At 45.0% G+C, this 23,672-nt stretch overlaps 1 protein-coding gene across 24 annotated transcripts in view; it reads right to left on the reverse strand.

Moving 5' to 3' along the window:
* The window catches only part of KHDRBS2 (KH RNA binding domain containing, signal transduction associated 2), a 655,851-nt gene that overhangs the window by 62,864 nt on the left and 569,315 nt on the right, over positions 1 to 23,672 (reverse strand). For 23 of the 24 annotated variants that reach the window (XR_008313984.1, XR_008313986.1, XR_008313983.1 and 20 more), the window contains one exon: positions 21,444 to 21,502. Coding sequence is in view for 1 of the 24 variants with exons in the window: in XM_053286503.1 (XP_053142478.1) it covers positions 21,444 to 21,502 (59 nt within the window). In the remaining 23 variants the exon portion in view is untranslated. Of the gene's footprint in view, positions 1 to 21,443; positions 21,503 to 21,596; positions 21,644 to 23,672 lie in introns of all 24 variants that reach the window. The other variant, XR_008313985.1, reaches the window with a different exon arrangement.

Consider the following 23,672-nt stretch of genomic DNA (forward strand, 5'->3'; position numbering starts at 1 on the left):
CCAGCTTTTTTGCCCCTAAGGGCTCCACATTGTGAGTTATGGGCAAAAATTTATTTTTTGAAAAAAATTTGTAAAAAATCAGAGGAAGGTCCAATCGACTTGAAATTTGGGTGGCAGGTAGAACACAATGTCCCCTTCAAAACCAGCCACTTTTTGTGATCCGAACCGGTTCGGTTCGGATCCGAACCGGTTCGAAACCGAACCGGACCGGGGGGGTGGTCTGGCAAAACCAAAACCGAACCACCCCGGTCCGGTCCGGACCCGGTTCGGACCCGAACCGAACCGGGAGAACCGGTTTTATGCACATCCCTAACGGAGGGGAACATCTAACAACACACATATCTCACATTGTCCCTAGAAGGGGCAACCATAGAAATTGCCCTCACAAGGGACTGCAGCTGCATGAATAACTCAGAAAAACCACAATGGATATTTCCACACCCCACTTTACAGTGTGCACACTTCTAGGATGGTGACATCCTACTGTCTTCCCTGTTGGGCAGCAAAAGTCTGACTCCAAACAGTGAGACCTGGTTTCTGCAGCAGAGCAGGGAGAGCGGGCTAAGCCACTCTCCCTGCTCACGATCAGAGCGGAAGCCCTAGGTGGCTGGATTGGCCGCCCACACGATTGCCAGCTCTGTGATTGCCAGCTCCGGTGGGGGCTGGGGAGCTCAGGGGCCGTGCACCCGCCGGAAGCTCCAGTATGCCCTGTGCGAGTGCGCAGGGCATACTGGGGAGACCCCCAGAGCCAGGAGCTGGCTTTTTGCCGCCCCTCGGAGGTCTACTCGTGAGTAGCCACGCCGCCATGCCATGGCTACTCACGATCAGGAAGCCTGGGTTTGCGGAGCACTTGCTCTGCAAACCCGGGCTAAGGGGAGGGCTACAAAAGCGGGCTAGCTGCTTGTAAGCCACTGGGCTAGGCTCTCCTAGCCCGATTTTTGCTACTCGTGAGAATAGCCCCATAGTCTGATCTAAGTTCATCAAAGCAGATCCTTTTAGAGGAGTTGAGGAGGTTCTTAGCAGCATTACCCCTCTCAAATAACCAAGCCCTTCAGCCTGTTAGTGATAGTGCAAGTGCCTGAAGATGGTCCATTTCAGTTTCCATCATGTTGTCTAGCTTCAAGCTATTGGTTGCATTATAATCCTCCTTTCACTTCTGGAGGGTTTCAGGGTGCTCACCAGTCTTGCCCTGCTATTTGCTGAGGCTCTACACATGATTGGTGTATAGAGCCAGATGGGGCTAGGTGGGGAGAGCGGGTTGAGCCCGCTCTCCCTGCGGATGATCTGCCCTTGAGCTCTGGGTGGCTAGATCAGCCACCCACATGACTACTGGCTCCATCACGGAGCTGGTAAGGGTGGCGGGGATCAGGAGCAGCTCAGCCAATGGAAGTCATAGGAACACAGGAAACTGCCATATACTGAGTCAGACCACAGGTCCATCTAACTCAGTATTCACAGACTGGCAGTGGCTTCTCCAAGGTTGCAGGCAGGTATCTCTCTCAGCCCTATCTTGGAGATAGGGAGGGAACTTGGAACCTTCTCCTCTTTCCAGTACGGCTCTGTTTCCTGAGAGGAATATCTTACAGTGCTCACACACCAAGTCTCCCATTCATATGCAACCAGGGTGGACCTTGCTTAGCTAAGGGGACAAGTCATGCTTGTCCACAAGACCAGCTCTCCTCTTGCACGAATGCGCGGGGCGTTCTGGGGGGGCCTCTGACGCAGGGAAGCTTGCTGCAGCCTCCTGGTTGGGGGTCTACTCGTAAGTCGCAAAGGTGTGGCGCCATGCTGCGGTGTTTCGCAATTGGAAAAACAGAGTTAGCGGAGCACTCAGTCCGCTAACCTTGTTTTCGAAGAGGGCTACTTTGGCAGGCTAGCCACCATTGAACCACTGGGCTTGCTGGCGAGCCCAGTGGTTCTCACGATAGGGGAAAACCGGGCTGGTTCCCCCCCCCCCCCCGCCACATCGTGAGAATAGCCTCACTGTTTCCTATCCAACTTGTACTGTACTTGCCAGTTGTGACCTATGCTCAGTGATATAAGCCTTGGGGATGAGACCAAAACCAAATTGGATTATTGGTTGCTGTATGAGTTCTCTCAATGAATCCCTATGAAGAACCTTTTACACACACACACACACACACACACACACACACACACACACACACCCTAAAAATCCACTCTGATAGACTGTTAAGAAGCCAGAAACTAAAAAATTCTTGGGGAAACCCCTATAAACCCACCAGCTTGGAGCTCCCTGGGGGGAGTTGTGGCACAAACTGCTGTGCTGCCAAACCCACTTTGGGGTGCCCAGTCACCTCAAGGGGAGTGGTTGCCTAAAAATCTCTATTATTCCCTATGGGAGAAATGCAAAAATTGGAATAAAAAACTTCAAAGAATTATTAAATATCACAAGAGTGTCTGATTGCTTTGGGGTTTGGGTGGTAGTTGGCCCCTCTGGGTGCCTATCACCCACCCTGGTTTTGTGCCCCTAGGTGCTCTGCATAGGGAATAATGGGCTGGTTCAAGTCCCCATTATACCCTGTGTAGAACCTTTTAGAACTGGTTCAAATTGGGTTCAAATTTGAACTGAACTGGTGGGGGTTCAAGCAAAACCAAAACTGAACCTACCCACCCTGGTTTGAAGCTGGTTTGAATTCAAACCAAACAGAACAAGCCAGTTTTGTGCACTTCCCTACAATGAAAGTGGAATTCCACCCCCCACCAGGTCCCCAAACCACCAGGGAATTCATGCTTGTGTGGTGCTTTTGGGGTGTGGGGCTACTTGGGCAGGGCAGTGGTGTCATGGCTGACAGAAAAATCGCTGGCATTTCAGGGCATTTAAAGGGCTTTCAATTCCCTTTCCCTGTCGAGGGTGGGTGGAGTACTCAAAAAATGATGATCATGTTTGGCACACCCCTTATAGATCACAGCCAATTGCGGCCAAACCACTAACATGGTGACACTTTGCCCACGATCAGGCTGTGGAGCTGGCCAGGATCAGCCTCAGAGGCCAAGCAGCAGGGAGGGGCTCCCCTCTCCTGCAACTGGAGTTTGGCCGACCATGGTTTGGTGAACATTTGAGAATTAAGAATTGGAACCTCAGCCACCTTTAACTGTGGTTAGCTGTTACGTCTGAATGTAGCCAATGGGGCTATATTCATGATCAGCCGAAATTGGGCTAGGGGAGCCTAGCCCGATTTTGGATGATCGTGGGAGCCACTGGGTTCGCAGCTGAGCCTGGTTGCCTCTTGGCGGTTAACTCACCTAAGTACCCCTCCCCTTAAACTGGGTTTGCGGAGCAAGTGCTCCGCAAACCCAGTTTTTCTGATCATGAGTAGCCGCAGCGTGGCTCAGCACCGTGGCTACTCATGGGTAGACCCTTGGAGGGGAGGCGAATAGCCGCCTCCCAGCTGTGGGGGTCTCTCCAGTATGCCCTGCGCACTTGTGCAGGGCATACTGGAGTTTCTGAGGGCCACGCGGCCCCCGAACTCCCCAGCCCCCACCGGCTCTGTCACGGAGCCGACAATCATGTGGGTGGTCGATCTGGCTGCCCAGGGCTCCCGCCCTCCTTCTGTGTGGGGAGAGAGGGCTTAGCCGACTCTCCCCACTTCCCTTCCCAAACCGGGTCTCACTGATCGTGAGACCCGGCTCTCTGTCTCTCCAGCAGCTACTGCTGGTTTCTCCTTGTGTTATTTTTCAGATTGTGAGCTTTTGGGGGACAGGGAACCATCTTATACTTCTTCTTTTTCTATAACTGCTTTGAGAACTTTTCTATTGAAAAGTGGCATCTAGATAGATAGATAGATAGATAGATAGATAGATTTGACTAGCATCCACAGCTAGCCCCAGTCTCATATAAGGACTGCTTGATTTTCCCAGGAAGAACTTGGCTATCTGATCTGTTTCTTCTACATCAGTCAACTAGCACCTTGAACTTTCTCTCCCTCTCCTGACCATAATCCACTGTACACATTGCAGGCATGAGTAATAGCATTCATGTGGCTGAGATTTGCCTAGACAATACAATAGTAACCCTTCTGTTGGTCAGAACAGAAAGCCTACTTGGTGGCTTATGAGTTTCTGCCCTTGCTCCAGTCCTTCCTACAAACGAATAATCTGGTAATGCTTTATTTCCTCAATTTCTTTTATCTTTGCTCTTGTTCACCCCTTTTTGTCCTGTATGCCATTCTTATAACATATTTACTTTTGTCATGATCGGCTGCTCATTTTCCAGATCAAGTGTGACACTTTGCTCTCAATGACTGTGATTTGGCAGTCCTTTAAACATTCTTGTATTTATAGTCTAATTAAGTTAATAGGCCAAATCCACAATCATGCTGTGCTGAAGTATATACAATATTTTACTACTTCTGATGTTTGTGGGGTTACATCAATTTTCATCACAGTACACTGCCTTAAGGATCTCAGGTGAAATATGCTTAAATTTTAAACTAGAAAAAGGAGAACACTGAAAAAGACTAGAAGGAGGACTGCTGAAGACTACAGGATTCCAGGAAGACCTGGAAAGAAAGGACATGAGTAATCATACCTACATGTTAATCAAGAGTTATGGGATTTTGTTTTAAAGCCGCATGTATTAAATGCACAAGCAGAAACCTTTTATTAATGTGGATACTTCCAATTTGCCGTGTTTTCACTGAATCAATACAGCAACCCACCATTAAATGGGGAATGGGAAGTTAATTGCTATTATCACTAGCTGCCAGCCTCCTTGGTTTCTGATCAATTGACAGTTACTTATTATTTCAGCAGCTTTACTTAAAATTCGCATTGGCTCTTTGCCATTATGTTCAGTGGGCTTTCAGTAAACTTCCTGTGTGTGCTAGGAACATTGCCTTATTTATGCACAAGTGAATTTTAGCCCGTTGAAAAACGGGCGCTAGTAATGCTTTCGGCCCCCGCCGCCGAACCTCCCAGCTGCCCGATCCCACCATTTGTACAGGAAAGAGGAGCTCGCCAGCAGAGCTCCTCTTTCTGCAAAGGCTCTTCTCAAACTGGCACTTTGATCGGAAAGGACGCCCTTTCCGCTCAAAGCGCCAGTTTGAGAAGAGCCTTTGCAGAAAGAGGAGCTCTGCTAGCGAGCTCCTCTTTCCTGTACAAATGGTGGGATCGGGCAGCTGGGAGGGCGGTTCGGCGGTGGCATTTTTCAGGGCCAATTTGGCCCTTAGTAATTTGGCGGGGGGACGGGAATGGTGGGATCGGGCCCCAAGGTCCCCCCCCGCCCGGTTTACTGGCGGCGCCAGGCCTCGGTGGCGGCTCTGCCGCCACCTCGGCCAGCTTCCCCGCCGCCTCTTCCCCCGGCGCCTCTCTCCTTTATTTGCGGCGGCCGCTTCTGGCCCCGCCGCCGCCTCACCCGCACTCCCGCCGCCAGTTGCCCCGTCGCGGCCACCGCCACCTCTGGCCGTGGCCACGGCTGCGCCGCCGCCTCTCCCGCACTCTCCTCCTGGCATAGGCAGCGGCCACTTCTCCTTCTCCCGGCCCCAACATGGCCGCCGGGTCCTGCCGTTCGTGCCTCCCTTGCCCTGTTCTGGGCATGCCCAGAACAGGCCAGGCACGAACGCACGCTTGGTGTCCGTCCACGGACGGACACCAAGCGTTTTATTAGAGAGGATAATCTGCGGCACACATTTAAAGAGGATACTGTGATCAGATCATGCACTAAACTAATAAAAACAAGAGGCATATATCTTTTCTAGATGCAGAGTTCAACAATCAGATGGAAATCTCACATGCTACGTTTATTTGTCCAATCCTTTTAAAAAGAGATATTCATTCTTTCATTGGGAATATGATGGAGGAGGGTTAACTCCCTCTCCTGGAGTCTTGTGGTTCTGATCTGGATCAGAGAGACTCACACAGATATCTATGTATTGTGGTGCTTTTGGGTTGTGGGGCTACTTGGGCAGGGCTATACTATACTATGTGATTGGGCTATACTGATGTATTTATTGTCATGTGCCATTTGTCTATTTCTGGCACAAATCAAGGTACTAGTTTTGACCTTTACGAGTACAATCCTATATACACTTATCTGGGAGAAAACCCCAATGAACACAGGAGGACTAACTTTGAGTAAAAATGCATAGACCTTGGCTGAGTCACCCTAAACAGTATGGGTCCAGAATAGTTTAAAGGTAAAGTGTGTCATCAAGTCGATTTTGATTCCTGGCACCCACAGAACCCTGTAGTTTTCTTTGGTAGAATACAAGAGGGGTTGATCATTGCCGCCTCCCGTGCAGTATGAGATGATGCCTTTCAGCATCTTCCTATATCACTGCTGCCCGATATAGTACCAGTAAAGATTCGAACCGGCAACCTTTTGCTTGTTAATCAAGCATTTCCACGCTGTGCCATTAGGTGGCGACTACCTTATTCCATGTGACTCCTTCTACATGCTCAAGTCATCTGGAGAAGCCTGCTTCTGGTGCTCCTGGCCTTCACAATCATGACTTTTGATTACAAGGAGCAGGACCTTTTCTGTGGGATCCACTTTATGGAATTACCTCCTCAGAAAAGTTTGCTTTCTTTTTCCTTTGCAAGAACTTATAGTTGAGGTGATGAGTACTAAACATCCTATCATTCATAAAATTCCATTTATTTATTATTTATTTATTTAACATATTTTTATACCGCCCAAAACTTGCGTCTCTGGGTGGTTTACAATAGGGGTGTGCAATTCAGATTTTTGGTGTTTCGATTTGTATCTGAATCAAAACAGCCCTGATTTGATTTGGATCTGAATCTAACCCATCCAAATCACCCCAGATTTGATCCGGATCCGAATCATGGCTGATTCGATTTGAAACAATTCAGGTTTTGGATCTGTCCTATTAATGCCCCCAGATTCCCAGCTTTCATATCTTAAAAAAAGCTAAGCTCTAGCCCTTATAGAAGTGGAGTTATGGAGCAAAATGTGTGGTCACTATTTTTCAAGTGTTCAGATTCTTTGGTGTATAATAACTTTCACTCAATGAATCCTTATGAGGATTTATTACACACCTTCATTTCTTCTGTTCATTTTGACTGTCTTGTTGACAGTCAAAATGAATTGTTGAAGTTTACGTATCTTTAAGGTTTTTCTCCATAAGGTATAATGGAGGTTTCAGCAACCCCATAAGTGCACTTGGGGGGTAATGGGGTGGCCCAAGTGAGTGCACATAGGGTGCCAGCCACTCCCATGCGTTGCTAACCCATAGGGTACAGGGTTCTGTTGATTATGAGGTGTTCTGTAGATTCTATGGTAGCAAATGAGAGTGGATTCATGGTTTGTATTGAAAATCTCATTTGCTACCAGAGAATCTACACTCAGAACACCTCAGAAACAACAGAACCCTGAAACCCATGGGTTAGAAACCCATGGGGGAGGTTGGCATCCTCTGTTCACTACACCACCACTCACTCTGGGCCACCCGAGCACTCCCCAAGTGCAGTTATGGGGCTGCTGAAACCTACATGATTCCCTATGGAGAAAAACCTTAAAGATGCACAAACTTCAACAAATCACCAAAAATCAGCCCTCTGCCCAAATCCTTGCTTCCTTGCCCCCCTTGGGAACTACCACCAACCCCACATCACTCTAGGCCACCCCTTTCCCCCCGAGGTGAAGCAATACACCTCCATTATACTTTATGGGGGGAAACGTTAAAGATGTGTAAAATTCAACTAGGGATGTGAGAACCGGTTTGAATTCAAACCGGTTCGAATTTGAACCAGAGTGGTTCAGAGTTTCGAATTCGAACCGAACCAGCCATCAGGTTGGAGCTGCAGGTTCGAATTCGAACCGAACCAGGGGTTGGTTTGATTCAAACCGGTTCGAACCAGTTCAAACAGGTTCGGACACCCAAAAATTGGTAGGATGGTAGCTGGCATCCAGGGGTACCTGTCACCCAAACCCCAAAGCAATTGAACAGTCGTATGATTTATTATAATTGTTGAAAATTATTTTTATTTTTTTCTCATAGGATATAATGGGACTCCAACCAGCCCATTATTCCTTATTGTGGAGCACCCATGGGTGCCAACAACCATGCAAACCCCAAAGCAATAATACACCCCTATGATATTTAATGAATATTTGAAATATTTTTAATTATTTTTCTCATAGAGTATAATGGGACCTGAACCTGTCCATATCCCCTATTGTGGAGCACCTAGGGGCACAAAGGCGGGGTGGGTGGTAGACAGACAGGGGTGCCTACCACCCACAAAACCCCAAGGCAATTGGACACTCCTCTGATTATTGGTGAATTGTTAAAGTATTTTTGAATTCCTCATAGAGAATAATTAGGATTGCAGCAAATGTATAGCTTCATGTCGGGGGGAAAGGGGTGTCATAGTGGAGTGTGGTGGGTGGTAGTTCCTAGGGTGGGCAAGGAAGCTATCAGAATTATTTGAAAGGAATTGGGAAAAGGGATGATTTTTAAGTGATTTTTGAAGTTTACGCGTCTTTAAGGTTTTTCTCCATAAAGAAGCATGGAGGTGTCAGCAAATGTATAGCTTCACGCGGGGGGCAAAGGGGTGGCCTAGAGCAGTGTGGGGTTGGTGGTAGTGCCAGGTAGGGGCAAGGAAGCTACCTGAATTCAAAGGATTTGGGCAGAGGGCTGATTTTTGGTGAATTGTTGAAGTTTACGCGTCTTTAAGGTTTTTCCTCATAAGGTATAATGGAGCCTTCAGCAGCCCCATAAGTGCACTTGGGGGGTGCTGGGGTGGCCCAGAGCGAGTGGTGGTGTAGTGCACATAGGGTGCCAACCACCCCCATGGGTTTCTAACCCATGGGGTACAGGGTTCTGTTGTTTCTGAGGTATTCTGAGTGTGGATTCTATGATAGCAAATTAGAGAGGATTCATGGTGTCTTATTGAAAATCTCATTTGCTGTGAAGTGTTGGAGAAAGTGGCTGACAACATCCTGAGTAATGGTGTGTTTTTGCCTGTAATAAAAGCATGTGCTCAGTACTAGTCTCCCAAAGTGGGTGCTTTTGTGCAAGAGAGCAATGCGTTTTGCCACTCTCCTCTTGCTCTGGAACTGCTCCTAGATCTGTAGAAACATGTACCTGAGGACTGCATGATTCTCAGGAATGTATTCCCACTGTCAACAAATGATTCCAGAGCAAAGGGAAAGTGGCAAATATCATCATGCTCTTGTGCAAGAGTGCATGCACTTTGGAAGCAGAGATGCTAGTGCTGCACATATGCTTTTGTTAAAAGCATGTGCCCAGTGTAACTTACTCAGGATGTTCAGACTTCCACATTCTGAATCTGGTGCTTGCATATTAACAAAAATACTCTTCTGTTCCTTTTTGTGAAAGTTTGTTTCTCTTTCTGCTCTCTTTCCCCATTTTCTCCCCCTTTTCCTTCAGGGAGGGCTTTCCCCATTGCTGCTCTGCCTCCTTTACCTTGTCTAGTGGAGCCCAGCAACCATGGGGCTTACTTCTAACTAAACATGCATAGGATCCGGACTAGGAGCAAAGACAGGTAAGAATGCAGGCTTTTCTTGCACCTTTCTAGCTTCCCATTCTTTTCATCCCTCTGCCTGAGTTTGAGGTCATTCAGATAATCATAAAATACTCAGGAGGAAAACCTGAGTAGAAGTAACTGTGTGAAAGCAAGGTAGGAAGAAACCCTGGATGGGATTTCCTCCTATCTTGCTTCCACACAATCACTTCTACTCAGGTTTTCCTACTACCTTGCTTCCACACAACCAGAAACTGGGAGCACAGAAATTGGGAGCAACATAGACATTGGGTAGAATGCAGTTTTTGATTGTGCAAATGCCCTCTTCCAGTACAATCCTAGGCATGTTGACTCAACATTTACTTTCAGGTAAGTGTGCACAGGACTGAAGTCTTGGCCTTGGAGTAGTGTCATAGCATTATTCTGAAGCAATCGGAGAAAAATATTGCTTCACCCCCTTTACATCGATTGTTCACAACAAGCTAAATAAACACATATAATCACAGCTCTCTGCCTCACCTTTCTAACAAGTTGTTGCCTATTTGCCCCATGAGAGGTGGTGAGATGGATATCATGTATATTCATGAATATACTTCAATATGCATATTTTGTCAATGGTGTAAAACAAAGAACTTCTGCCACCTTCCCCTTCACTGCTGCCGCCTCCTACCTAGATGCTCAACAGAGAAAGAATGAGGTTAGGTGAGCAGCTGCTAGCTAGCAGCACCTAACTGTTGGGGTATGTGTGAGCAGATTACTTTATGTGTGTGATTTTTAAAAAGAGATGTCGCCTTGTTTCCTTATGTAGGGGGAGAATGGCAGTTCAGTCCCCAAATAGCAAAGCAAAACCAGTTTGGTGAGAAAGCAGCAAAGCAAGAGGTCTTGAAACAGTTCTTTAGTATTGAAGAACTACAAGGATTTATTTAAAGAAAAGGTTACAAACAAATGTCAAAAAGACTACAGCTTAATTTCAGCTGTAGCTCATGGCTGAAGAGAGAGACCAAAACAAACAACCATCTCTGGAGACAAAATGGAGACTAACACTCCATTCTAGGTTTGTGTGGCTTTGCGAAATGTCTTATTCTTATTCTAAATATTCTTATTCTAAATAAAGTGTGTGTGTGTGGGGGGGCAGATTTGTTTTGGGGGGGAGGGTGTATGTTGAGTAATTTATTTATTTTTTGGGAACTTTTCTAAATTCTTCCAAAGTCTTTTTTTGTAGTGAATTCATAAAAGCTAACATGAGCACCCCTTTTCACTAAAGGGGCTTTAATCTTCACCCTTTAGTAGGGATGTGCGTTTCATTTTGGATACAAAACGTTTTGTGCACAAAACAGGCCATATCGGCTGTTTTGTAGCCAAAACAAAACACCTAATGCTCAAAACAGAAAATTTTGTAGCCGAAACAAAATGTCCCTGTTTCAGATACAAAACGTTTTGTTGTTTCAGCTGTTTTGGAACTCCATTTTGCAATCGTGAAAAGTCTTTCTCCTTCGGTCTCCATTTTGAGTTTGACATCCGTTCGAATTTCCGGCCCTTCCAGCCGGCAGATTGGCCAGCAAAAGCATGGGCTGCTCTGCTGGCAATTGCCCCCTTATTCCTTTTAAGGAAATTTGAGGGTAAAATTTACCCTCATTGGCCAGTGGGGCATGTGCTTTTACACTCATTGGCCAGTGGAGCAGTGTGCATTTCAGTGTTGTTGTTTCACACTGTTGTGTGTAGATCAATTGCATTTCTGGGGGGGGGGGATGTGGATGTGCATGACCTTTGGAAATCTGCCTGGTTCTTTGCAAAGCTCTGCTGTTGTTGATGTGTGATGTTGATGTTATTTGGGGTGGATTCGAGGCAGAAAGTGGGCTTTGGGGGCAGAAGAGTGGGTCAGGTGGTAGTGCTCCAATGGGTGCCTGCTGCCACCCAGGTTCCAAAGGAATTGGGGAAAGGGCTGATTTTAAAAGAATTTCTGAAGTTGACATGTCTTTGGGGCAGATTCGGGGCAGAAAGGGGGCCTGAGGGGCAAAACAGTGGGTTGGGTGGCAATGCCCCAAGGGGTGCCTGCCACAACCCAGATTCCAAAAGAACAGGGCAAAGGGCTGATTTCTTAGGAATTATTGAAGTTTACGTGTCTTTAAGGTTTTTCCCCATAGGGAATAATGGAGGTTTCAGCAGACCCATAACTCCACCTGGGGGGGCACTGGGGTGGCCAGGAGTGAATGGTGGTGTAGTACACATAGGGTGCCAACCACCCACATGGGTTGCTAACCCACGGGGTGCTGGGTTTTGTTGTTTCTGAGGAGTTCTGAGTGTAGATTCTCTGGTAGCATATGAGATTTTTTACAACAAACAATGAATCCACTATCAGAGAATCCATGCTATCCTTGTCTTCTTGGTTCCATGTAATATTCTAATTTTCTGGGATTGTGGATTTGGGGTTTTCATGAGCTGTACGCCATGATCATCACAATTATAACAAATTAAGGCTTGACTTATCTCGCTTTGCATGTAATGCGTCTGTCTCATATATCAGTTTCACCTTTTAATTTGCATTACTGAAATTAATGGACTTTTGCACGATATTCTAATTTTACGAGTTTCACCTGTATTTGTCAAATATATGCTTCCATTGTAGACTGTGGATTTAGAATGTTGGTTATATTTTGCTTAATCTGTTCCTTCTCACAGGAAGTGATCTTTTCCACACAGTCCTTAATTAATTTAGGAAATTCACTGCCATGGGATATGCTAATGGCCAGCCTAGAAGGGGCTTGACGGAGGAGGAGAGGTTTATCAGTGGCTATTATAGCACAGCTCTGTGTGTTGAATTCAGTGGTGTTTACCATTTTCATCTTGATGGCTATATGGAATCTCCATATTCCAAACAGTATGCTACTGGGCACCAATTGCAAACAGCAGGGATGATTGCCTTCATGCTTTGCTTATGGACTTCCTGGAGGCATCTGGATGGCCACTAAGAGAAGCAGGACGACAACAAAAACAGAGAAGACAGATGGACAAAAACTAAGCAGGAGATGTCTGTACTTGACATCCTGGAGTGCTTTTCATTTTCCTCTTACAATGCATGTTGAAACATTGCGAGAGGGGGAGATGATGATATGAAACTTAACCCCCATCCCTCCATTTCCCATTATCAGACAGCTGGAATGACATACAGAAAAGGCAGAAAGAGGTAGGAAGTTATCTACAATAATCTTGCAAGGGAAGGAGGGAACAGAGAGAGGGGTTGTTTTTAGCAAACTTTCTTCTTCAAAAACAAATAAATATCTTTTTAATTCAGCAGAATAATGAGAGATAATTCCACCACACTGATTGCTTTTTTAAAAAGCATATCAATGCGCTGTCAGTGGAGGAAGAAAGGAAAAGCTAATTAAGGAAAAGGAGGTGAAGGGAATCTTTGTTAACTATCAAAATGTCAGAGTGCAAGCAGCTACATACAGAACTAGGGATGTGTACAAAACTGGTTTGCCCGGTTCGGTTCAAATTCGAGATGGGTTCAGACCAGGAGGGGGAGGTTCGGTTTTGGTTTTGCTCGAACCCCCCTGGTTTGGTTTGAATTTGAACTGGTTTGAACAGGTTTGCACAGATTAGAACCTCCAAAATGGGAGGGGGGGTGGTGGTAGCTGGCACCCATTGGTACCTACCACACAAACCCCAAAGCAATCGGACACTCGTACAATTATGTATGAATTTTTGAAATTTATTTATATTTTTTCTCATAGGGTATAATAGGACTCAAACTAGACCATTATTCCCTATTGTGGAGCACCCATGGGTGCCAACAACCACCTAAACCCTGAAGCAATTAGACACTCCTACGATTTTTTATGAGTGTCTGATTGCTTTGGGGTTTAGGTGGTAGGTAGCCATGGGTGCCAGCTACCACCCCACCCACTTTTGGTTCAAATCAGTTCAAAATGAACCACCCCCAGTTTGGTTCGAATTCGAACCTGCAGCTTGAACCTGATGGCTGGTTCGGTTCGAATTCGAACCATTGAACCAACCCGGTTTGAATTCAAACTAGTTTGAATTTGGACTGGTTTGCACATCCCTATTCAGAACCAGGAGGTTATGGTGTTTTGGGTTAATCCATTCATTGATCCGGGTCAGCTTTTGAATGGTGCTTTAGTTACTTCTATTCAAGTCCTGGAGTAGAGGCAGGGCTAACAAGCCACCAGCACAATAGTGGTGTGCACAGAACTGCACCTCCATGGTCCGGCACTGGGGAGGGGGGCTCTTTAGGGTGGAGGAGGGTGTACTTACCCCTCCCTCTGCTTTCCCCCCTCCAGCGCTCCCGTTTTGTAAAGCATTTGGGGTGGCAAGATACCTCCCTGCTGCCCCTTTCCCCCCTTCCTCAGCAAAAGGCTTCAAAAGCCTGACTGTGTGTGCGCATGTCGCTCACGTGCATCACGTCTGTGCATCACATGCGTGCGTACATCACGCGCGCACACACACATCTGACATATGCACACGACGCACGGACGTGACGCGCTTGCAATGTGTGCACGGCCAGTCAGGCTTTTGAAGCCTTTTGGGGCAGCAGGGAGGCACCCTGTCACCCCAAATGCTTTTAAAAATGGGAGTGTTGGAGGGAGGAAAGCGGTAGGAGGAGTAAGTACACTCTCCCCCACCCTTAAAGGTCCACCCCCCAGCGTTAAACCACCGAACTGGACCCAGGTCCAGACCGGTCCTTAGAATGGTCCATGCACATCCCTACAGCACAAGAGCACTGAAGGCAGACTGCACTGGACCCTCTGTAAATAATGAGCCCTTTCTCATGATCGGAGAAAGGGCTCAAAAGGGGTGAGAGGAGGAAGCCTTCAAAAGCTTACCTCCCCTGCAGATGATCCGCTTGAAGAGTCTTGGTATGGAGATTGCGTGCCCAGGAGTGCCTTCTTCTCAGGCAGCATGGAGGGTTGGAGGGCTGTGAATGGCTCCCCACCCCCAGAACTCCCATAATGCCCTCTGTTTGTGTGCGGGGCATTAAGGGGATCCCCCCCAACACCAGCCAGGAGTTCTGCAGTTTCCCAGCCCCGGCTTCAAGCAGTCAGGGCTAGCAGACGATTTTTAAAAATGGGGTTAAGAGAGCACTTGCTCTCTTAACCTCGTTTAAGAGGCTGGCCTCTTTGTGGGGTTTGCCACCGTGCGGCTGCTGGGAGCAACACAGCTCCTGGCAGTTCTTACAATGAGTAAAGACTTGGCTTGGCTTTCCTACCCCGGTTTAGGCTGATGGTACGAACAGTCTGAATAACTCTCTCATTAAACCATCATGATTCAACTGCATTATCTTGTCCTTGCATACCACAACTCTCTCCTCCGGATTCTAGAGAGGTCACTCCCAAGATCTTGCCAGGGTTTGTCCCTCCCAACTCTGCCTTCGGAACCCTCTATGGACAAAATTGATGCTAAGTGACCTTAGTTTATTTTACCCTGCTATTATGGGGATTTCAGAGGCTAATAACTCAGAAATTTTTTATAAAAATTTAAAGGAACATTTAAAAATATTAATTATGTTATCTGATGCAAGAAAAGACAGAAAATCATTTTCTAGAGTTTAAGGGTCAGTTTTTAAACTACTATATCTCAGGCATTTTGCATCAGACTGGGAGGGGTAGTGTATCTTGTCACCTATCTGATGTTTGCAAAGGGTCAGGGAGATTTGACATATGCTTTTGAATTTATGATCAATAGAATGTTCAGGGTTTATAAGGGCTGAATGTTAATACAGGTCTTAATCTTAACTATAGTGGCACTACCGTGCCACTTTTGTAAGAGCAATCCAGAACAATCTTTGTCATCCCCAGGATTTCAAGGCAACATGTACATTAATGTTATGACCTTTCTGCATCCCCAGATCAGCCCGCTTTCCAGTGCTTGTGATAACCACTAGGCTCAGGGGCAAGCCCGGTGCCCCCAAGGTGGCTAGGCTGCCTAAAACGCCCTCCCCCTAAATGAGGTTAACAGAGCGAGCCCTCCATTAATCTCATTTCTTTGCTCGTGTGTGGCCGCGGTGTGCAGTGACACATGAGTAGACCCTGGCTGGGAGTCTCTCCAGGATGCCCCGCGCACTCACATCACGTGGGGCATCCTGGGACTTCCCCCCGCCGGCTCCGTGATGGAGCTGGCAGTTGTGTGGGCGGCCTATATGGCCGCCCAGGGCTCCACCGCCAATCATCTGCAGGGCTAAGCCTGCTCTCCCCACAGACCTCATTGAGGTGCTTCACAGCAATCATGTGAAGTGCCTCCGTGAGTTCTGATCACTGCCCAGAATATGGCTCCTTCTGACCTCACATTGTACTATGACTCTTCAGACTAAGACATTGTATATATCTTAAACCTGTTACAGAGAAGCTCTGTATATATTAGTAAGACAACTGGTAACAAAAACCATTTGATCATAAATGCATATATTTAACCATAAATCTGATCATTAGTACAAAGCCCTAAGAATTATCTGCCCTTTCTCCCTGCAAACATTTGTCAAAGGGAAGATGCTGAAGGATTTAAGAATGCACCCTTTAGTTATATCTTTGGAGAAAGAAATTTTAATTGGCCTTTAGGGAGGCTACCAACTCATTCTCCATAGGAAAGGATTCACTTCTTAAGAGGACTAAGAGAAACTGAAGAAAGGTTGGGAAAGAGGGCAGGAGTGAAAAAGAGGACAAGTGTTCCATAGGGGTGTTCTCTAAAGCCCAAGATCAAATGAAAACTTTAGCTATGTCCTAAGATCTGCATTCAGTTACTGACTGCAGTTGTTAAACCAAAAGAGTTACTAGCAAAGCTTAGGAAAAGTCAGCATGCTTGGCATATCATCCTTGTAGAATTTAGTAGGGGGGGAAATAGATAAACTTTACATAAAATGTAATAGCCTAAGTCAGGAAGTCTATTTCATTTTTTATTAATCTGTATCCCAATACTTCTTGCCCATATAACCAGCAACCTTTAAAAAAATAAATAAAGCATGCATGGATAGCTAGAAGAATTAGCTAACAGTTAAGAACTTGGCACATATATCATTAGCAATGATGGCATGGCTAGATTGATCAGCCATGAACAGAAAAGTAGGCCTGTACCTTTTATGACCATATATTTTGCATACTACAAGGGAAGGACAGAACAATAATTTTAAATAGGATTTTCTTAATTCATATTAAGATTGCTTCCATTATTTATTTAGAGTGATATAAAACAATAAAAGTAAGCATCACTGTATTTCTCAAGCTTTCTGATACTGAACCACATGGCATCTTCTCTTAGTACAATGCATCCTAAACAGATTTTCCTGGAAGTAAATCCTATTGATTTCAATAGGATTTGCTTCTGCTCAGTTAAAAAGCAGGTGTGTGCATAGTATGCATTGCACAGGGTACCACGTAAGTGTGCATAAGCCTCAGTGAAATCAATTCACAAATTAAGTGGAACAAGCTTCTGCCTTACGCTTTCAGTAGTAATAGCTAATAAAGAAAAAAGCACATACACCGATAGTTATGTTGTCATCATTATCAGTGTGTAACCCTGACAGCGGTTGGTCTCTGCATTGTATAATACTAGCTGTGCCGGGTAAGATCATCTGCACCTCTAGCTCTCTTCTCAGCTTTCTTCTCCCCCCCACGTGCTTTCTTCTCCACCTCCCCCCACCGGCTACCACTTTCCTTTTCTCTCCCTGGCCACCGTTTGCCTCCCACCCCCTGTCTGCCACTTTGCTTTCCCCTGCCCCAGCTGGCACTTTCCCACCCCAGCTGCCACTTTCCTCTCCCTGCCCGTTGGCCTGTTCCTTTTCTTGCTGCCGCCGCTTTCCTCTCCCCCTCCCAGCAGCTCACTTGTGAACTCTCAGAGGAGCTGCCACCCATGGGATTAGCAATGGGTATGCCTTAGAGTAAGATAGATAGATAGATAGATACACCTGATATAATAATGCACTTACATATTAGCAAATCTTTCTTCTGCCTTTTCATGAACAGTTTTGCTGACATGAATAGGGGATGTGCCATCTGAAAGCTGAGAGAGTGGGGAAGGTATAGTCTGTGTTGGGGAAACCTATAGTCTTTGACCTGAGAAAGAATCTCCATTGGTGCCCCCTTCCCCCTTGGAATGGCATAGTGGAATATCATTCCTTTAGAGAGCCACCAGCAGCAACTTCATTAATTTGTATTTTCATCTCAGACCAATTTGCATGCCTAGCAACCAACACACCTCACACTAAAGAAAGGGGTAAAGACTGTCGTGCTGAACAGATCTAGAAGCAAAGGGTGAAGAATGAAAGTAGGCATACAGAGATGAACAACAACTGACACAACTACTACTATCTGGAAGCACAACTGAGAAAATATGCAGGACTTGGAAACATGAGCACATTCACCAAGGTCTGAAGCAAGCAAAAACCAAACTTGACTCAGGATGCATCTCTTTCTAGAGTGGACTGAGAGCGTCAGTGAGGCAGCAGAGAAAGGCATGAGTCCCAAGCACAGACAGAGGGAGGAAGCAGGGGCAAGGGAAAGAGCAGCAAGGCATAGGCAACTTGAGGAGGGAAGGTGAACCTGGGAATTGCCCACAAACTTAGCGACAGCCCATTGTTAGGGTTACATATCCTCATGCATTTAGTTAATACTAGCTATGGGGAAAGATGTCTTTTTCCATTTGCTAGCATCATTGTTGAACAACATCCTATTAAGAAATCATTGTTTTAAACCAAGCATGAAGAGACTGAAACTTGGAAATTCTTCATATCTGTTGAACAATAGCTGAACAAATACAGTTATTTTGGAAACTGTCATCTTGCATGATCTTCTGCTCCTCCTATGCATCTTTTACCTTTTATGCAATCTCCAGTTGTTCTTATAGGGTGCTTAATCCACTTCTATTCTTTGACCTGACATATTTTCAGTTGGAGTAAATGATTATTTGCTTCCTTAAAGTTAAGCCAAATGTATATCTTCTGGTGATTTGAGCAAACTTTCATGTTCACATGTTTTGGTTTAAAAAAAAAAAATTTTTTTTTTAAAGACATAAAGAATGATGTAAGATCAAAACAATGGATTTAGGTGCCCTAGGCAAAATGTCATAACACAGCACAGCTAAGGAGACTATATGCTGTGGATATATATGGAATAGATTTCTTTTAACACCAAATAACTTTGCAATTTATGCAAAGTTCTTTCAATGGGATAGTTAAGCTTTTCCTGAAGTCTCTTCCATTGCAATCAACAGGACTTAAGAGAAGCTAATCTGAGCTGGATCATTTCCCCCTCCCGCAGCAGTTTAATAAAATTCCAATATAGGATTTCCTTTGTAATGTTAAGAAAAGTATTTCAATGGTTCCAGCATCAGTCTACACTCTCAATATATATCCATACAGTATATACTTTATATTAATGTGACTGCGTACTGATAACAGCCTGCATACTGGGGAAAAGAGAAGCTTTGGGGAGAATACCCATCTTCATCTCTCATACCTCCCTGTCTATTTGAGAAGATAGTGCATTAGCCATTCACATTTTCTCAAAGAACATATTGGGTTGGCATTAATTCTCCTTGAAGTTTGTATTTTCTTTATTCTCCATTTAAGAAAGGGGCTTATAACCCTGCTAACTGGGCAAAGAGGCACCTTTTACTGTGGTGATTCTCTTTATTGAGCAGGGGGAGATTAACTGGCCCTATCCACCCCCAGCACAGTACTTCCAGTGACTGTTGCTGGTGTGTGTCTTAAGTTTCTTTTTAGAATGTGAGCCCTTTGGGGACAGGGAGCCATCTTATTTATTTGTTTGTTTTCTCTTTGTAAACCGCCCTGAGCCATTTTTGGAAGAGCGGTATAGAAATCAAATAATAATAATAATAATAATAATAATAATAATAATAATAATTATTATTATGGCATACAATAGTACACTGTACACTTGGAGTTATACTCCATGCCATGGAGTATATGTCTTATGGGTAGAGAAATTCTGATGTGCCCAAGATGATCCCCTATCCAGAAAGATTTCCATATTCATTTCACTGGAAGAAACAGATCTGCCTGAAAACTCCTTTCTACAGATGTAACTACACCCTCCACTGAAATGAATGGGGCAGTCAGCAGACAAAAGATTTGTATGTGCACTGGAGTGCATGTGGGGTTCTGGTTCTGGGTAAAGCGCACCAGCAGGTGAAAGCATTTATTTCACTTAGGAGTAGGAATTCTACAACTCAAAAATTCAAGCCTAAAATTCTGGTAGCTGGATGAGACCTTGGGTAGAGCCCTGAGTGGAACTGATGGTTGAGCCAAAGGGCAGAGCCCAGCAGTTTTTAGTGGGTCCAGCAGTAAGGTCCGTCACAAAGGTGACTTATTTATCTAATATAACTTGCTAAAATAAATTTTGGTGGGTTCAGTGGTGAAGTCCATCACAAAGGCAGTCTATTTCAAAATCTGACCACCACAAAGGTGGTCTATTTAAAAACGTTTTGGTGGGTCCAGTAGTGGGTCACAAAGGTTGTCTGTTTAATGTATACAGCTTTACAAAAATTACTGAGGTGAAGATGATGGTGTTTGCCCAAGACTTTTATAGTAAGTGGCTCCCAAACAAACAAATGCCAGTCTGTCTCCCTCACCCCTGGTCTGTAGGGACCAAACTAGACTTGTATTATTTGAACCTGTGCGTTTTGTTTTCTTTAATGTAAATAGCAGCTGCAGTGATCTTTGAACAAATTGAGACTATGGCTTGAGGGAAGGGAGCAGTTTGTACTCACCCCAGCCCCAATCTGGAGAACCTGTGGCTGCTATTTGCCTCAGGAGGGATGCTTCCATCAGCACTAATGGCAGCCTCCCTCCTGCCATTATAAAAGCAATGGGAGGCCCTGATCTGGATTGGGCTGTGGTGGATACAAAGGGCTGAAGTCCCCCTCTTCCCAGGGACGTGATCTAAATCAGGGGCCCTCTGGCTGCTATTTATATTAAACTAACAAATGTCTAGGACAACATGAAACTATTTATGTCATATACAGTTTGGCCATTAGGAGTGAGTGATAAGGTTCTTAACCAAATTTTGGAAAAAGAAATCACCTTTGTCTCACACGATAATCAGATCTTTATGAAAGTACTGGCATCATGAACTGAAGGCAAAGTTTGACCTATTGAGTCATAGGATATTTATATTGGAAAAGTAGTATATGAATGAATGAATGAATGAATGAATAAATAAATAAATAAATAAAGGCCCACATGTTGTGCAGAGTTAGGTGGGAGGAGCAAATCTGCCCACACTGCTGCAGACTCTTCGTGGATCCATCTGCTCATTAGATCAGAAAGTTGCTTATCTGTTAGCGAGATGCTCCCAATCTAACTAGTGCTTCCAGAGTGCAGGGGTTTGACTCAAAGTATTTGTGCTCTTGTGTAAATATCTCAACCCACTGGGACTTTACTGTGAACTCACAGTACTGCAGTAACAGTGAATCCAACAACAGCCCACAGCAGCACCGTCCTAACACTGCACAACATGTGGGTTATGAATAGAAAATATTGACATATTCCATAAATTATTACAAACAAAACATTTAACTGGAGTTGTAACTTGGAGTTAACTTGGAGTTGCTTTCCAAAAACAATAAAGCATTTGGGTATAGTATGCTTGTTGTTTTATTTGGTGAATGAGACAGTAGGTAAACACAACACTATTGTCACATCAATAAGACTGACAACCATCACCATGAAATAGATTTGAGCACTAATCAGCATTTTTCACCATCACTTTTAAAACTGATCTACAACTGTGATTAATGTCTTTGAAACTCTGATCAAAATGGATCTGTTCAGTTTTCTGGTCTCAGTCCCATAAGTCACATTTTACCACAGAATGATATAAATCAGCTTAGCTTGGCCTCTATAAAAGCAGGAGAGGAAGAATGTAGAAGTAATTTTGGGTTGTCACTGAGTGATTGGTTTTCTGACTTCACACTTCTACCAAAAATAGAACAGGCCTTACCGTAGCTGTCATAAGCGTCTTCGCTTGTTCCATGACCGTAGTCATAATATTCAGGCAGGCTGCAATAGATTCAGACAGCAAGTAAGGTTATTGCCAAAGGAAAGCTCCAAACAACTAAACAACACATGAAGAAGATATTATTTTTTGCCCTACTTTAAAAGCTAGAGTAGCACAGCAGTAGGTCAGTCTAAGAGGAAAACCTGAAATGAAAAATAAATGAACAAAAATGCAGAACAGTCAACTGCATTGCTCCTCTTTTTTTCCTTTAATAAAAGTAACAAAGAACACCAGTTATTTTCTGAAAGCTTGAATGTGAAGTTATGGAAGGGATACTTTTATTAGTTGCTGCTATAAATTCACTTCTGCAATCCCTTCTACACCCCCACTTAATGTTAAACTAAATACTTCAAACAGGACTTGGAATAAGTCAGACCAAACCTATTGCCGGCCTTCCCTGCTTTTTAAAAAAGTGACCTCATGATCTATTGCATTTTGCCTTTCTGAACATTTATTTTTCATGCAATGTACCTGCAGGGTTTTGAACTTGACTTCCAGTGCTTTTAACTGTATTTCTTGCTAAGAAACTTGCTGTCATTGGGAATAGACAGATCAGATCCCAGAACAGTGACGACTGGAAGAGATCCGAAGCTTACTCTGAGCAACTCAGAGAACTGGGTCTCACAATCAGTGAGACCTGGTTTTGGAGAGTGAGCGGGGAGAGCGGGCTAGGCCCGCTCTCCCTGCACATGAACAGGGTGGGAGCCCTGGGCGGCCGGATTGGCCGCCCACACGAACAGGGTGGGAGCCCTGGGCGGCCGGATTGGCCGCCCACATGATTGCCAGCTCCATGACAGAGCTGGCAGGGGCTGGGTGGAGCGGGGGCAAATTGGCCCCTGGAAGCTCCAGCATGCCCTGCACGAGCACGCAGGGCATGCTGGTGAGACCCCCAGAGCTGGGAGGCAGCTTTTCGCCTCCCCTCCAGAGGTCTCCTCGTGAGTAGCCATGGCACGGAGCCACACCGTGGCTACTCACGATAAAAAAAACTGGGTTTGCAGAGCGCTTGCTCCACAAACCTGGTTTTAGGGGAGGGGTACTTAGGCGGGTTAACCACCTGGGAGCCACCGGGCTTGCCTGCAAGCCCGGTGGTTCCCATGATCAGGCAAAATTGGGCTAGGCTCCCCTAGCCCGATTTTGCCTGATCGTGGGAATAGCCCCAGAGTACCGCAGCAATTACGTCTGTAACCAGTTTTTCCTCACAAAACATCCTTCATCACAGATGACATATGTCACAGGACAGGGTTAGAAAGTCTGAGATGCAGCATGATGCCATGGAGGATGCCATAGGAAGCGAAGGGATTTTTTTGGTAGGAAAACACATACATAACCTAGCAACAGGAAGGTAGGCTACAGTATTGGAAAGGCCAGCACTATCACCACAGCAGTACAGAGGACCATAGTAGCAGTGGAAAACAACTTCTATATTTAGATCCCTTCATATTCCCTTAAGAACAAGAGCTTGCATGCCATGAATTCAGCCAGCCGTGCATTCGAGCAGGATGAAGGTTGGCTGTTTCCACAGCCCTCACCAGTGTGAGGATGTTCCTACTAATGGTGGAGGAGGCTCCATGCATTCAAAGCGCTGTGTCAGGGCAGGTGACCAATCCCATCATTCCCAGTGGGAGTAGGTTGCAGCTGCTTAGGATGCATGGAGCTTCCTGTAGGACTGTCCATGCGCTAGTGAGTGCAGCAGAGCCAGCAAGCCTGCATCCCTCACAACATTTATTTTATTTTATTTTATTTTATCACATTTCTATATCGCTCTATCCAAAGGCTCTGGGAAATGTATAAATTTAAACAAATTTTAAAAATTTATATAGCGCCCCAAACCTATGTCTCTGGGTGGTTTATAACAAAAATAGCACAAATTAAAACCGAATCAAAACATTAAAACAATTTTGATTCGGTTTTAATTTGTGCTATTTTTGTTATAAACCACCCAGAGACATAGGTCTGGGGCGCTATATAAATTTTTAAAATTTTAAAATTCAACACAATGTTATAACTGGTTTTTGGTTTTTTTAAAACATGGATTTTAAGAATTTCCCCCCATCAGTTGCTCTTTTCCTTAGCTAATCATAACCAATTTTTTAATTTGCATCCCTAACACAAAATCATGTTAGTAACATAGACATACAGTTAGCAGATTTTAATATTTGTAACATTAAATGG

This window comes from Hemicordylus capensis, chromosome 1, assembly GCF_027244095.1.
Source record: "Hemicordylus capensis ecotype Gifberg chromosome 1, rHemCap1.1.pri, whole genome shotgun sequence".
Classification (NCBI taxonomy): domain Eukaryota; kingdom Metazoa; phylum Chordata; class Lepidosauria; order Squamata; family Cordylidae; genus Hemicordylus; species Hemicordylus capensis.